Consider the following 15,000-nt stretch of genomic DNA (forward strand, 5'->3'; position numbering starts at 1 on the left):
CGATACCGTTGCGACGCTCTAACCAACTGAGCTATGAAGCCACTGACGTTGGGAGCTGGTCATTTGTGGGTTCCAATGTTCCCGTGAGGAATGAATCAACGATGAAATGATATATGAAATGGATCATATATGACCTGCGGATATGAATCAAGTGAGGCTATGATCCTCGCAGTTATGAGCGCAATTTTTGCAATTGCGTAAAGAAGCCTGAAGTAAGTGTGCTTCTTTCCCCCCTCGCATCGCAGAGGATTAGTGATACACTTGTCTGCGATCGCTTCAGTGTGTTATGTAAATTCCTATTTTGTCCCTAATCTGAAGCCATAAGAATGACACGTCACAAATCGGGCGCTCCAAATTTGTCAACGTGTCTGAGCAAGTCGAGAATTCAAAGGCGATCGATCGTTTTTTTGGGGGGTGAAATCAGTTTAGTGATTTCGGGATTAATTGCTAAGTAATCATAAGCGCCGTTCCCGAATTAGCTCTGTACTTGAGTAGTGAAAAATTCAATAAACCCCGCGGTGGTTTTCAATTCGGTGTTCAACAGAATACCGTCATTTGCAAGTATTTCACTAAAATCCGGCCCTACAATGCAAGAACCTGCATCATTACTCGTCAACGAAACATGTAATATTAGACATAAGTTCGTGAATTCAACGACCAGTTATTAAAATATGCTAATTTTGCAATGATTTGTTCTATCGGGTGAAAAATTAATTAGTTAAGAAAAATGCATTTTAAGATCAGACATGTTCATGTGGTTGTTTTTCGCTGTTTACGCCCTAGTTGGAACGGGATTTTACCCCACTATATAGGGTATAATCCTATTATATAGGGTATAATCCAACGCTGTTGCACACATGTATGCCGATGATACTCACTTCAACCTTTGTGTGCAGCAACATTGAAACTATCGATGATGTTATGAATCACGACCTTAGTAACGTCAATAAATGACTCGTTGCAAATAAATTGACTCTAAATTCATCTAAAACCGAGTTCATGTTAGTTGGCCGCGGCAAAGGTTAGATACATATCATACATCCCCTAATCTCACGATCGATGGTAACGCTATAAAGCAAGTAAAATGTGTAAAGTCGTTGGGAGTGCATTTAGACGAAAATTTTTTCATGGAATGCCCACATAGATAAGATATCTAGCAAAATTGCATCTGACATTGGAGTCCTGAAGCACTGTCGGTCTTTTGTTCCTCAAACTACGCTGCAGTCTATTTACAACGCCTTGATTCAACCTCGTTTTGATTACTGCAGTGCGGTTTAGTTTAGGGGCATTGTGGCACTACTTTGGCAAATAAGCTCCAAATATTGGAAAACCGTGCGGCTCCTATTCTAACCTTTTCTAGTTACGATTCTAGTTCTTGCCCCTTATTTGAACAGCTATACTGGAAAAGGTTAGATACGCAACGTCAAATTCAAGAGGTCGTTACGGTCTACAAGTCGCTACATGGCCTTGCTCCTAATCATCTTAGCTTTCTTTTCACTGAAAGAAATATCTCTTATAATTTGAGGAACAATGAGAACAAACTGGTTATTCCACTGCCCTGCACATGGTGCGGTCATCTGGAATAACCTTCCCCTGGAACTGCGGCAAGCGGAAACTGTCAATAGCTCTCTCAAGGCGCTGTCACAATTTTTTTGCTTGACAATCCTCCGGTTTCGTCTGATCACATGGACTTCATCAGGTAATAATTATAACTTTATTTAGACACGGTGTAATCATCAGGCATAACAACACTACAAGCTATATATATATCTAAATGTATCAAAATTCCTTGTAAAATAAATTGTCCCCACCCCCGAAAAATTAATAAACCTGCGTTACAAGAATGCCGTGTATAGATAGTAAAGCAAGTTGACAAGATGTCTTCATTCCACGAATAGACAAAGCTTACAACGCAAGTCATGTTTAAGTTATTAATTTCAGTATCGCCAGTTCTAGGAAACACTGAATAGTTTCTCAAAAAACAAAAATTAATTCAACATTAAATATTGAAGGTAAACTGATAGGCATGTGATTTCGTACACTTCTTGCTAAAAAAAACAATACATGATAAGACAATTATTGCATACCAAAAAAGCCTAATGCAATACTTTGTAAAACAATTTTACGAAATTTAAAACAGCTGACTCAATTCACCTACTGCAGATATCGCAAACAACTTGTGCTAATTGGCCATTAATCATTGGAAACAAGATACAATTTTACTTGTTTTTTCAGTGTAGAAATACATATAAAATACCAAAATTTGTTTCGCCGGTTCCCAGCCATATGCATCCTAAGGATGGTTTTTAAATGTCTTGCTTCCTTTCAAAGAAAAAATACGTACAGGGTTCAGTTCATATCATTTTTTCAAAGTTTCATCATGGTTCATACAACAAGTGTTTCTAAATCGCTGGATTAAGGGTGGCAATCTCAGTGTATGATGAAATATCAAAATTCGTTATGAAAATCAAGAGTGTAGATCGTTTTCACTCACTTGACAACTCACCAAATTGGTTTACTAAAATGGCAGGTACCATTTCCATAAAAAACCTAATTCCCGGGGTATGGATGAGGTACAAAAACATCGCCTCCTGCTTATCATTGTAAAGGAAAATCACCTATGGTTCATCTCCACCCTTGTAGTTGTCGTCGCTCCCTTACATAAGTGGCTATAAGGTCAAATGAAAATGAAAATGATCTTACGATGTTCAAGGGGCTGACTACATTTTAATTTCTTCAATTGATACTAACTTAAATATTGTTCTTGAAACTCCTTTTGCCTCGCTGATGAGCACGAAGGTTCAGATTTTTTTGCTACGGATAGTGGTTAGTGCTAAGAACATGAAGCTTGTTTCGGCACGCGTACTGAACACTCCGATTACTGACGACTAACTGTCCACGATTATTACATTTCCTCAGTGTCTTTTCACAAACGAACATTTTGTAATTAGCGTTGTTGGATTTAACCTGTGGACACTTTTTATTCGAAACTCCCTCTAACATTTGGAATTCTCCATAGTAGGAGTGAAAGAGGTCACTGGACTTCATCGCGAGGGTATAAGTCCTCGGGAAATCTTTCTGGGTACGAGTTTAAGACTTTCCAGATCGCTCTCTTGTTGCCCAAATCGCTGATGCTTTTGTTGAGTTTGTAGCACATATCTAGTCCTTCCTTCATCGATGCCTCCATTTTGCTTAATAGTTCCTCTCTAACAGATTCTTCGTTTTCTTGTTTGTCAGCCATTTCATGATGGAGGAGATCCAGGTGAGTCTGGACCATAACTTTCCTTGTGTGATCCGCGTTCTCTAGCTCTCTCTCGCAAACAAGTTCTGCCTTTAAAAGCAGCTTCTCTGCTTCTTCAAAGTTGCCTTTTTTCATGTGACAAATTCCATAGTTTTTTAGAGTTAAGATGCTCTCCTTTTGTTCGTGTGCTCCCAGCATTTCCATAACTTCCATGGCCTTTTCGTAGTAGTCCAAGGCTTTATCTAGCCCTTGGTCACTCTTTTCCGAAAGGAAAACAAAGTCTGCAAAGTCCTTTAAACATTGAGCCGTCATGAAATGATCTCCAAGAAGTTTTTTGAACAAAGAATAGGCCCGCTGAAACTTTTCGGTTGCTTCTGCGTTGTCCTTGCGCCGCTTAGCGTTTCTTCCGGCAAGTAAAAGGTTGACTGCGGTTTCGGGATGGTCAGGAAGATTCTTCTCGCAGATTTTCAATGCTTTATCGTACAACATTTTGGGTTCAAGATCATAACTGTTCTCCTCTGACAGAAAACGAGCTCGGCTATGCAAGTAGAACACATGAGAAAGGACCTTAGTCTCGCCAAATCCGTCCTTTTGTGCTGAAAAGAGACGATGTGCCTCTTCCATGTGATCTTTGTAGTTTGTTTTGTCACCAAGCCTTCTCATTTCTTGACCAAGCAGACACAAAAGATCTACACGATGCACTGGCTGAGATTCGGCCTGAAAACACTTGCTACTAAGTAGCAGTTCCAAGATCTCGATGTAAACCTTCGATGAGATGCATTTTTCCAAATACTCGAAAGTTTGAAAAAGACTATCGAGGAAAGTTTTGCAAGAGGTTGCGATTCCTTGGGCCTTCAAACCATTAGCGAAAACTTTAAGGAAATGCTCGAAGTTCTGTCTGTCTGCACTGAAAGATTCGATGGCTTCTTTGCATGTGTCTCTTCCCCAATACAAACGTGTATTTTCTTCCAGACGCGAAATGAAGTGCGCACAAGCTAATTCTCCGCTATGAAGTAAAACCTGCGGATTTTCAGTTTCACCAATTTTTTTAGCAAAAGCGCCGATGGGAGAATGCATCTGATATCTACGGGAAACTTCCTGTTCAACGACAATGAGAGATCTGTTTTTTAAAGAGCGTAGAGTCTTAATCGGTAGAGTTTCAGTGTCCAAGGTTTCCTTCAAAACGGCTTCGGCAGCATTGCTATCAAATGATCCGGGAAATATGGACACAGCTACTAAAGCATCTTTCTCAGCCTTTTTCAAAAGATCAAACGAATTCCTAATCGCTTTTTGGATTGACTCATCGTCATCTTCCAGGATAGTCATGGGTTCCTTTTCAAGATGTTCAATAATCCTCTTCAGGGTAGTCTGACAGAAGTGAACCGACGATTGAGAGTGCCAAAGGGACACAGCCACAAAGCTCGACTATGGTTTCCACTTCGGAAGATTCTTCAATTTGGGTCCCCGTACGGCTGACACGCGAGGTAAGTAACTTTTTGGCCTCGTCGAGTGGTAGAGGGCTCAAATTTACTTCTTTCCATGGCAGGCTTTTATGTTGGAATCTCTCTCTGGATGTAATTACAAAAGCTACATTCTGCTTCGAAAACATTCTCATGGCACCCAGGGTCTCTAGGAATAAATTTCGGTCTGCCTCCGACTCTACAAGACTATCTGCATTATCGAGGACAAATACCACTTTGCTTTGGATCCGTTTACTCCAGTTTTTGAGCCAATGTTCCGGATTCTCTGATTGCTGCCCGACTTTCTTGCCACATGAGTGGATCATTTCAGTTGCTGCTTCGAGGAATGTTGCCTTTTTTAGAAGACTGCAAAATAACACAGTACTCCCATTTTCTTTTAATTGTGGGCTGTCTCCCTGGCCACAGTTGTTTTTCCAAAGCCCGGTCCACCAGTAATCAACACGACGGCATCTGTTCCACTCTGAATGTATTGCTTCACTTCTTCTATTTCCTCAGCGCGACCAAACACTCCCGGCACTTCGTCTGGTAGACGGCTGCTAGGCTCGTCATTTTCTTGCTGCTGCCATCTTCGCCATTTCTTGATGTGTTCCTCTATTGTTCGATAGTTATCGTGATCGATCGGATCATTCTTGAGGCGCAGAATTTTTTGTCGCTGGTTATAAACCATTATTCCCTCCAAAGCTGAAGATATAATATTATCCCATTTTTCTTCGAATTCGCTTTCGGTAACGGCAGTAGAAGGACTATGGGACAGCTCATTTCTGAAATATTTGATTCTGGCGATGTTCGCTTGTATGCTTGCGTCGCTCTTAGCAGGCAGCTTGTGCCATCCTGTTACAGGCGGTGGTAAGTTGGAAATTTCTCGAATCAACAAATGCAACAGAGAAATGTCAAACTGCGCAATGTTTGGTGGGTCACCAGTACCCGGAAACAACTTTTCCCATTGATCATCAAAAATGACACCTCTCGATTTTAGTCTCTGAAGCTTTGACGATTTTTTCTTTAGGACGTCCTCCAATGTTTCGGGGTGTATGGAAAACAAAAGAAATCGCTCCAAAGCAGATGTTCCTTCGTCGATGAGTAATCGAGCCAACCTTGTGCCATTGGTTTTTTCCTGTGATACACCACCGAATGCTGAGGATATAGTGTCACCACTATCAAGAGACAGCGAAGAAGAACTCGTTGGTGATGCCATTCAGTTAAACAGAACGAAGTCAATAGGAAATGTTTGCAACGTATCGAGACAAGCGTGTAAAGATTGGTCTTTTGCAATGCGAACCGGCGATCGCTTGACAGCTGTAATACTCGAAAAAAAAAAGGATTGCTTCTCAGTTAACTAAGCTTACGAATGTCACGTAATCTTGTGATGCAAACAGATGGGGCGCTGCGGGTCGAGCAATTCCCAACGTAAACCTTTTGTTGCCGGAATCCGTCCACAAATTTTTCTTGAGGCGATATTGTTGACTCTGTTATCGCTTCGCTAGCACATTCCTGCTTGCGAAGATGCTGTAATTCAATCTAACCAATCACATCCAAGCTATTTTTGTCTCCGTTAGGATGAGTTAGAGGTTTATGGTATAATGTGTTTGCTCCTGCCTAACTTGTTCCTTAAAGCATGGTTCAGTTCACATGGTAAAAAAAAAAAACAATATTGTTAGGTATTGATTTGTTCAAAAGTTCTATGCAAAATGAGTGTGTTTCTAAATCGTTGGATAAAAGAAGTAATTCAGTGGCTTGATGATGAAATATCAAATTCGTTATCTAAATCAAAAGTATAGACCGTTTTCACTCACTTGACAACTGGTCAAATTGGTTTACTAAAACGACAGGTAACATTTCCATAAAAAAACTAATTCCCTGGGTATTGATAAGGTACAAAAACATCGCCGCCCGCTTATCATTGGGAAGGAAAATCACCTAATTAGTATGGTTCATCTCCACCAATGTCTGTATCGTTCCCTTATATGGCGGCTATAAGGTCAAAGGAAAATGAACGCTGTGCCAGGACTGACTACATTTTAATTTCTTTAATGAATAATCTGACTTAAATATTCTTCTTGAAACTCATTTTTCCTCGTTGGGCACTACAGTTCAGATTTTTTTGTCACGGATAGCGGTTAGTGCTTCGGGGCGCGTACTGAACACTCCCATTACGATTACCCGTCCACGATTATTACATTTCCTCGGTGTCTTTTCACAAACAATAATTTTGTAATTAGCGTTCTTGGATTTAACCTGTGGACGATTATTGTTCAAAACTCCCTTTAATTTTTTAGAGTTCTCCATAGCAGGAGTAAAAGAAGTCAGGACATGGGCGTAGCCAGGATTTTCAAAGGGGGGGTCACACTCTGTCAAACAGAGGGTACTCGCGTTTTCGCAACCTGAATATTGTAGGTTGTTTGAGTAAAAAACGGCTTACTAAGGGGGCGTCACGGGCACCCCAGGACCCCCCCCCTGGCTACGCCCTTGGGTCAGGACTTTTTTTCTGGTCATTGTTGAGTCTAAATCACATATCTAGTCCTTTCTTCGTTGATGCATCCATTTTGTTTAAGAGTCCTTCTCTAACAGATGCTTCGTTTTCTTGTTTTTCAGCCATTTCATGATAGAGGAGACCCAGGTGAGTTTTGACCATAACTTTCCTTGTGTGATCCGCGTTCTCTAGCTCTCTCTCGCAAACAAGTTCTGCCTTTAAAAGCAGCTTCTCTGCTTCTTCAAAGTTGCCTTTTTTCACGTGACAAATTCCATAGTTTTTTAGAGTTAAGATGCTCTCCTTTTGTTCGTGTGCTCCCAGCATTTCCATAACTTCCATGGCCTTTTCGTAGTACTCTAAGGCTTTATCTAGCCCTTGGTCACTCTTTTCCGAAAGGAAAACAAAGTCTGCAAAGTCCTTTAAACATTGAGCCGTCATGAAATGATCTCCAAGAAGTTTTTTGAACAAAGAATAGGCCCGCTGAAACTTTTCGGTTGCTTCTGCGTCCTTGCGCCGCTTAGCGTTTCTTCCGGCAAATAAAAGGTTGACTGCGGTTTCGGGATGGTCAGGAAGATTCTTCTCGCAGATTTTCAATGCTTTATCGTACAACATTTTGGGTTCAAGATCATAACTGTTCTCCTCTGACAGAAAACGAGCTCGGCTATGCAAGTAGAACACATGAGAAAGGACCTTAGTCTCGCCAAATCCGTCCTCTTGTGCTGAAAAGAGACGATTTGCCTCTTCCATGTGATCTTTGTATTTTGTTTTGTCACCAAGCCTTCTCATTTCTTGACCAAGCAGACACAAAAGTTCCACACGATGCACTGGCTGAGATTCGGCCTGAAAACACTTGCTATTTTCTTCCAGACGGGAAATGAAGTGCGCACAAGCTAATTCTCCGCTATGAAGTAAAACCTGCGGATTTTCAGTTTCACCAATTTTTTTAGCAAAAGCGCCGATGGGAGAATGCATCTGATATCTACGGGAAACTTCCTGTTCAACGACAACGAGAGATTTGTTTTTTAAAGAGCGTAGAGTCTTAATCGGTAGAGTTTCAGAGTCCAAGGTTTCCTTCAAAACGGCTTCGGCAGCATTGCTATCAAATGATCCGGGAAATATGGACACAGCTACTAAAGCATCTTTCTCAGCCTGTTTGAAAAGATCAAACGAATTCCTAATCGCTTTTTGGATTGACTCATCGTCATCTTCCAGGATAGTCATGGGCTCCTTTTCAAGATATTCAATAATCCTCTCTCCAGGGTAGTCTGACAGAAGTGAACCGACGATTGAGAGTGCCAAAGGGACACGTGTTTGCTCCTGCCTAACTTTTTCCTTTAAGCAGTTTATCCACTTGTTAAAATTACGTCGGACCTCATACTTTTGTATATTTCAAACTAATTTTGTAAGCTGTAGGATAATAAAAGAGCAAAATTGTTTGTCTTCTGGGAGACACAAATTGTACAAAAGCTGATTCATAAGATTTGACTAATAATAAATCATTACCTATTGTGGGAAGGACACAATTTTCTTTGACAGAGGGCTATAAAAAATTACAGTTCTTTCGTTTTCCGGCTTCTTTAATTTGTGTTCCATGATTCCTTCTCCCAAGGAATTTCAAATTAGTGGAACCGCTCAAGCGATACAACTCCTTTGCGTGCCTTCCGTACATCAAAGGTGGCACCGAACCCTTCACACAAGACGACACCCATTAGCTTCACAACCCGCTGTTGTCTACAAAATCCCCTCTGGCAGTTGCTCTTGGAATTACATTGGCGAAACAGGCAGATTCTTTGCCACGAGCAAATGTGAAGACAGCGGCCAAAGGCTCCAGAATTGCCAATCATGCTTGGTCTCACAACCACGTCATTGACTTCAACAATGCATCGATCACCGACAAAATTTCCGCATCAGGAAATTTCTAGAATCTTGGCACACCTCTATCACGCCTAACGCGGAAATAACTCTTGCCCACTTCCAGGACAATACCGCATTCCTTTTAACAAAAATTCTTAATCACCTTTTTTATCCCTATATTCACTCTATTGTTATCATTTTTTTTTCTCATTATATATTCTCCGTATGTTTACTTCATTCATATTTTTTCCTGTTTGTTGAAGACCACACTTCTAGTAGTCAAAAGCTTGCAATTTTTAATATTTTTAGCCAGAGAACGTCCATTCAAGTTTTCAAAAACTGAGGTGCAGGTCTTGACATAAGAAACTTCTATAGCATTCTAGAACTGTTCTATTTAGAAGAGCTAAGGATCGTTTGATATTTTAGAACTTTAGAGATTTTAGAAGCCCCAAAAGCCCTTACATATTCTAGAGCCTTAGAAATCTTAGCCTCACAACATGGACCATGGATATTCTAGAACTGTGAACGTTCAGAGATTTTAGAAGCCCCAAAGCCCCTCAGTCTTTTTAAAATAACCCTAAAATAGAAGATAGCTATAGATGACGTGATAATATTAAACGATCCCTTCGGGGCTTTCAAAATCTCTAAACGTTCTACAGTTCTAGAATATTCATGGTCCATGTTGTGAGTCTAATATTTCTAAAGCTCTACAATATGTAAGGTCTTTTGGGGGTTCTAAAATCTCTAAAATCTCTAAAGTTCTAGAATATCAAACGATCCCTAGCTCTTCTAACTAGTCTCGTTCTTTCATTCAAATTTGAGCTTTCATGTTACGGTTCGGTTAATCACACTCTTTACGAGATACCGTGATGAATATAGCACTCGTTTACTGATTAAGCGTAAGCGCTCGTTTCAGTGATTAGGCCTAAGCACTCTTTTACAATTTTAGCTTTCATTTTACGGTTAGGTTAACTACACTTTTTTCCGAGATCGTGTGAAGAATATAGCACTCGTTTACTGATTAAGCCTAAGCGCTCGTTTCAGTAATTAGGATTTTACCTTGCATTCTACGGTTCGGTTAACTATACTTTTTACCAAGATCGCGTCAGGAATATAGCACTCGTTTACTGATTAAGCCCAAGCGCGCGTTTCAGTGATTAGGCCAAGCCAAGTTTTCCCAAACGAATTAAAAATGGACATGAAAGCTTGACTAAAAAGTGAACGGACGAATATGTGTATGGTTCGTTCTTGAGCGTGTGCGTAATAATTATATCACAGGAGCAGCCGTGACCTTGCTCAGATTGAACAAATGTCGGTGTAATCCCGCACTATACTTTGATAAATTGTGTTAAGGGACACCCAAGAATCCCCATAACAAAGTTACACTTTAGGATTTTTAGAAGCCCCAAAGGGATCATTTTTATCTATAGATTTCTAGACTCTGTTCAGTTTTTGTTTTCAACAACGTACAAAACAAATTATTCAGGTGGTGAAAACGCGCCAATTTGAAGTGATCATTTGATTTTAGAACTTTAGAACTTTTAGCGATTTTAGAAGCCCCAAAGGGATCGTTTGATATTCTAGAACTTTAGAGATTTTAGAGATTTTAGAACCCCTCAAAGACCTTACATATTTGAGAGCTTTAGAAATTTTAGACTCGCAACATGGACCATAGATATTCTAGAACTTTAGAACTTTTAGAGATATTAGAAGCTCTCTTCTGTTCTAGCATTCTACATCGCGTACTGATGTTAGAGGTTCTTGAACCTTTTAGCTATAGATTTCTAGACTTAGAGACATGCCCTCAATCTTTTAAAAAAACTCTAAAATAGAAGGTAGCTATAGATGAGTTCTATCTTCTAATGACAATATCTGCACCTTTCTCCAAGTTTTTATCAAACAATGGATGGGTTGATTTCGGGCCATGTTCTTCTCTTCTAGGAGAGCATAAATCCTTTCCCAAGAAAATTAAGTTGTCATGATTAATGTCTTCACTCGATTAGCGCTTTGGAATTTATTTGCGTGGATAACATTGTTTTTTTAGTTCGAGGTGGCTAGATTTCTCTTCCATTTTATTGTTCGGTGATGACGTAATGTATTTGAACTTTCTAAGGGTGTCTCGACATTCAAACAATTGTATTTTAAACTTGTAAAAATTTTCATTGTTTCTTTGAATCTTTTAAAGAGAAGAAGGATTCTGATTCAATAGCTGGCTCGCAAAGCTAAGCCCCATAAAGGGCGCTTGCTCCCCTTATCCCTTTTAAATATTAATAAGAACCGTCCCCGAATAAGCTCTCTGTACTTGAGTCGTGAAAAATTTAATAAACCCCGCGGAGGTTTCCAATTCGGTGTTCAACAGAATGCAATTGCAAGTATTTTTACTAAAATCCGGCCCTACAAGTATCTGCATTATTACTCGTCCACGAAACTTGTAATAGTTAAAGATAATTTTCGTGAATTCAACAACCAGTTAGTAAAATGCGCTAATTTTGCAATGCAGGGGCGGATCCAGGAATTGTCTTAGGAGGGGGTAGCTAAGGAATGGGGTAGCTGACCGGTAGAAAGGCAGGTCATCTCAGGAGGGGGTGTGTGTACCCCCTGCACCCTCCCCCTAGATCCGCCCCAGCAATGATTTGTTCGACTGGGTGAAATTTAGTTAAAGGAAAGTGCATTTATTCAGGTGGTTGATATTAACCTTATTCGGTCTCTTTGGTTCGAAGTGGTCAATATTTGAAACTGCATGTAAACCATAGTCATCAATTAAATGGGTGATGTTCTGCTGTTTAATATATTTTGTCAATTTGATGACATCAATCCGATAGATCCATGTCCACTGTTTGAAGGGTAATTTTAGAATGAAGCGCCATTTCTCGGCGCCATGTGATTTCATACACGTCTAACTAAGGGTGCGTTCCTTTGGGATGATCTGAAAAAGGATCACTGATACAAGATCACTTGTATCATGCTGCATCATGATCAAAGGAACCGAAAAATCCTTTCCCACAGTGGATTTATCTGTTCCTTTGATGGACCGTGATCCGAGTGATCTTGGATCAATGATCCTTTTTCAGATCATCCCAAAGGAACGCACCCTAAGATAATACACTAGAGGTTATCACAGTCGAGCCCACGTCTCAGCGGTGTTAGTTTCAGAAGGCGCGAAAACGAGGCTTTCGGGTCAAAACAAGAATTTTTTATCGAAGGACTGTGTGATTTCTTGATTCTCGACTGTTTCTTCGCTTTTTACAACTTATTTGAGGTTTATCTGACCTAATTATATCGTGGAAAGGATAGCGCTGCATAGCACATGGATGTGTTAACCGAAGTAACAATCCCCAATGCGCGAAACTATCTAGGGCAGCTTCCATTCATCAACTTAAGTTTCTCTTCTTCTGACAAAAACGTAAATTCTGGTGTTTCAACATCGCTGTTCAACAAAATCGAACTGATGTTGAAGAAAATGTTGAAGCCGTTTTCCCGGGCCTTTCCCGGGATTCATCTCCACTCTTGATGTTATCGTTCTCCGATGGTGTCTGTTAGGTCAAATTAAACTTATGAACGACGTGTTATGCAAGGCCTGACTACATTTTTTCTTCAATTAATAATCTCACTTCTTAATAAACGTCTTCTTGAAACTCCTTTCGCGTCGTTGAGCACTACAGTTAAGATTTTTTTGTCATGGATAGTGGTTAGTGCTAAGATTAATTTGTTAAAGAAACGAAGTTTGTTTCGGCACTCGTACTGCACACTCCGATTACGATTAACCGCGTCCACGATTACTACGTTTCCTCAGTGTCTTTTCACAAAGAAACATTTTGTAATTTCCGTTCTTGGATTTAACCTGTAAACGATTATTATTCGAAACTCCCGCTAGCCTTTGGAATTCTCCATGTAGCGGGAGTGAAACTCGGAGGTCTGGACTTCATCGCGAGGGTACAAGTCCTCGGGAAATCTTTCTGGGTACGACTTAAAGACTTTCCGGATTGCTGTCTTAAACTTATAGTTGATCCTCTTCTGGCCATCAGCGTCGAGTCTTTTGCACATATCTAGCCCTTCCTTCATCCATGCTTCCATTTTGCTTAATAGATCCTCTTTAACAGGTGCGTCGTTTTCTTGTTTGTCAGCTATTTTATGATAGAGGAGACCAAGTTGAATCTTGACCATAACTTTCCAAGTGTGATCTTCCTGTAGCTCTCTCTCACAAACGAGTTCTGCCTTTAAGAGCAGCTTCTCTGCTTCTTCAAAGTTGCCTTTTTCCTTGTGACAAATTCCATAATTTTTTAGGGTTAAGACGCTCTCCTTTTGTTCGTGTTTTCCCAGCTTTTCCATAACTTCCATGGCATTTCCGTAGTACTCCAAGGCTTTATCTAGCCTTTGGTCACTCTTTTCCGCAAAGAAAACAAAGTCTGCAATGTCTTTTAAACATTGAGCCGTCATGAAATGATCTCCAAGAAGTTTTTTGAACAAAGAATAGGCCCGCTGCAACTTTTCGTTTGCTTCTAGGTTCTTCCTGCGCCGTTTAGCGTCTCTTCCGGCTAATAAAAGGTTGACTGCAGTTTCGGGATGGCCAGGAAGCTTGTCATCGCAGATAGTCAATGCTATGTCGTACAACGTTTTGGGTTGAAGATCATAACTGTCCTCCTCCGATAAAAAACGAGCTCGGCTATGCAAGTAGAACACACGAGAAAGGTCGACCCTACTCTCGCAGAATTCGTTGTCGTGTGCTGAAAAGAGGCGATGAGCTTCTTGCATGTGATCTTTGTATTTTGTTTTGTCACCAAGCCTTCTCATTTCTTGACCAAGCAGACACAAAAGTTCTACACGATGCACTTGCTGAGATTCCGCCTGAAAAGTCTTGCTTCTGAGTAGCAGTTCCAAGATCTCGATGTAAACCTTCGATGAGATGCATTTTTCCAAATACTCGAACGTTTGAAAAAGACTATCAAAGAACTTCCCGCACGAGGTTGCGATCTCTTGGGCCTCCAAACCATTAGCGAAAACTTTAAGGAAATGCTCAAAGTTTTGTCTGTCTGTACTGAAAGATTCGATGGCTTCTTTGCATGTGTCTTTTCCCCAATACAAACGTGTATTTTCTTCCAGACGGGAAATGAAGTGCTCACAAGCTAATTCTCTGCTGTGAAGTAAAACCTGCGGATTTTCAGTTTCACCAATTTTCTTAGCAAAAGCGCGGATGAGAGGATGCATCTGATATCTATGGGAACCTGCCTGTTCAACAACAACGAGAGATCTGTTGTTTAAGGAGCGTAGCGTCGTAATCGGTGAAGTTTTAGGGCCCAAGATTCCCTTCAAAACGGCTTCGGCAGCATTGTAATCAAATGACCCGGGAAATATGGACAGAGCTATTAAAGCATCTTTCTCAGCTTTCATCAGAAGATCAAACGAATTCATAATCGCTTTTTGGAATGATTCATCGCCATCTTCCAGGATAGTCATGGGTTCCTTTTCAAGATGTTCAACAATCCTCTCTTCAGGGTAGTCTGACAGAAGTGAACCGACGATTGAGAGTGCCAATGGGACACAGCCACAAAGCTTGACTATGGTTTCCACTTCGGAAAATTCTTCAATTTTGGTCCCTGTACGGCTAACACGAGAGATAAGCAACTGTTTGGCCTCGTCGGGTGACAGAGGGCTTAAATTTACTTGTTTCCATGGCAGGCTTTTAGGTTGGAACCTCTTTCTGGATGTAATTACAAACGCTACATTATGCTTCGATAACTTTCTCATGGCACTCAGGGTCTCTAGCAATAAATCTCGGTCTGCTTCCGACTCTAGACAGGAGTACCCAACGGAGCCGCTCTGCAAAATACCCGCTCTACAGGGCAGAATTGCGCTGGCTGGGAAATTGAACATTCGCTACTTAACTTGCTGGAAAGTCTTTATAACCACCACGCTTGCTGGAAAATTATGTTGCAACGCGGGGCCTGGCTAGATGA

General features: G+C 40.6%; 2 protein-coding genes and 1 pseudogene across 2 annotated transcripts in view; all 3 read right to left on the bottom strand.

The window, feature by feature from the left end:
- Nucleotides 1–2,412: 2,412 nt before the first annotated feature.
- On the bottom strand, nt 2,413–6,332 carry LOC138044416 (uncharacterized; annotated as a pseudogene).
- An 877-nt stretch (nt 6,333–7,209) lies between these two features.
- LOC138044418 (nephrocystin-3-like) lies at nt 7,210–8,775 on the bottom strand. Its single transcript, XM_068890932.1, has 2 exons — nt 8,696–8,775; nt 7,210–8,599 (listed from the first exon to the last, which is right to left on the bottom strand). The coding sequence occupies exon 2, from the start codon at nt 8,411–8,413 to the stop codon at nt 7,229–7,231; it is 1,185 nt and encodes a 394-aa protein (XP_068747033.1). The 5' UTR covers nt 8,414–8,599; nt 8,696–8,775; the 3' UTR covers nt 7,210–7,228.
- Nucleotides 8,776–11,828: 3,053 nt separating this feature from the next.
- Nucleotides 11,829–15,000, bottom strand: part of LOC138045287 (nephrocystin-3-like) — a 69,056-nt gene continuing 65,884 nt past the window's right edge. The window contains exon 2 of the mRNA XM_068891727.1: nt 11,829–14,833. Within this exon, the coding sequence (XP_068747828.1) occupies nt 12,917–14,833 (1,917 nt within the window). The 3' untranslated portion in view covers nt 11,829–12,916. The remainder of the gene's footprint in view (nt 14,834–15,000) is intronic.

The sequence above is a fragment of the Montipora capricornis genome, chromosome 4, assembly GCF_036669925.1.
Source record: "Montipora capricornis isolate CH-2021 chromosome 4, ASM3666992v2, whole genome shotgun sequence".
Taxonomy (NCBI): domain Eukaryota; kingdom Metazoa; phylum Cnidaria; class Anthozoa; order Scleractinia; family Acroporidae; genus Montipora; species Montipora capricornis.

Bases quoted from the DNA above. Each gene is read 5' to 3' on its own strand.
- LOC138044418 (XM_068890932.1), bottom strand. From the start codon at position 8,413: ATGACTATCCTGGAAGATGACGATGAGTCAATCCAAAAAGCGATTAGG.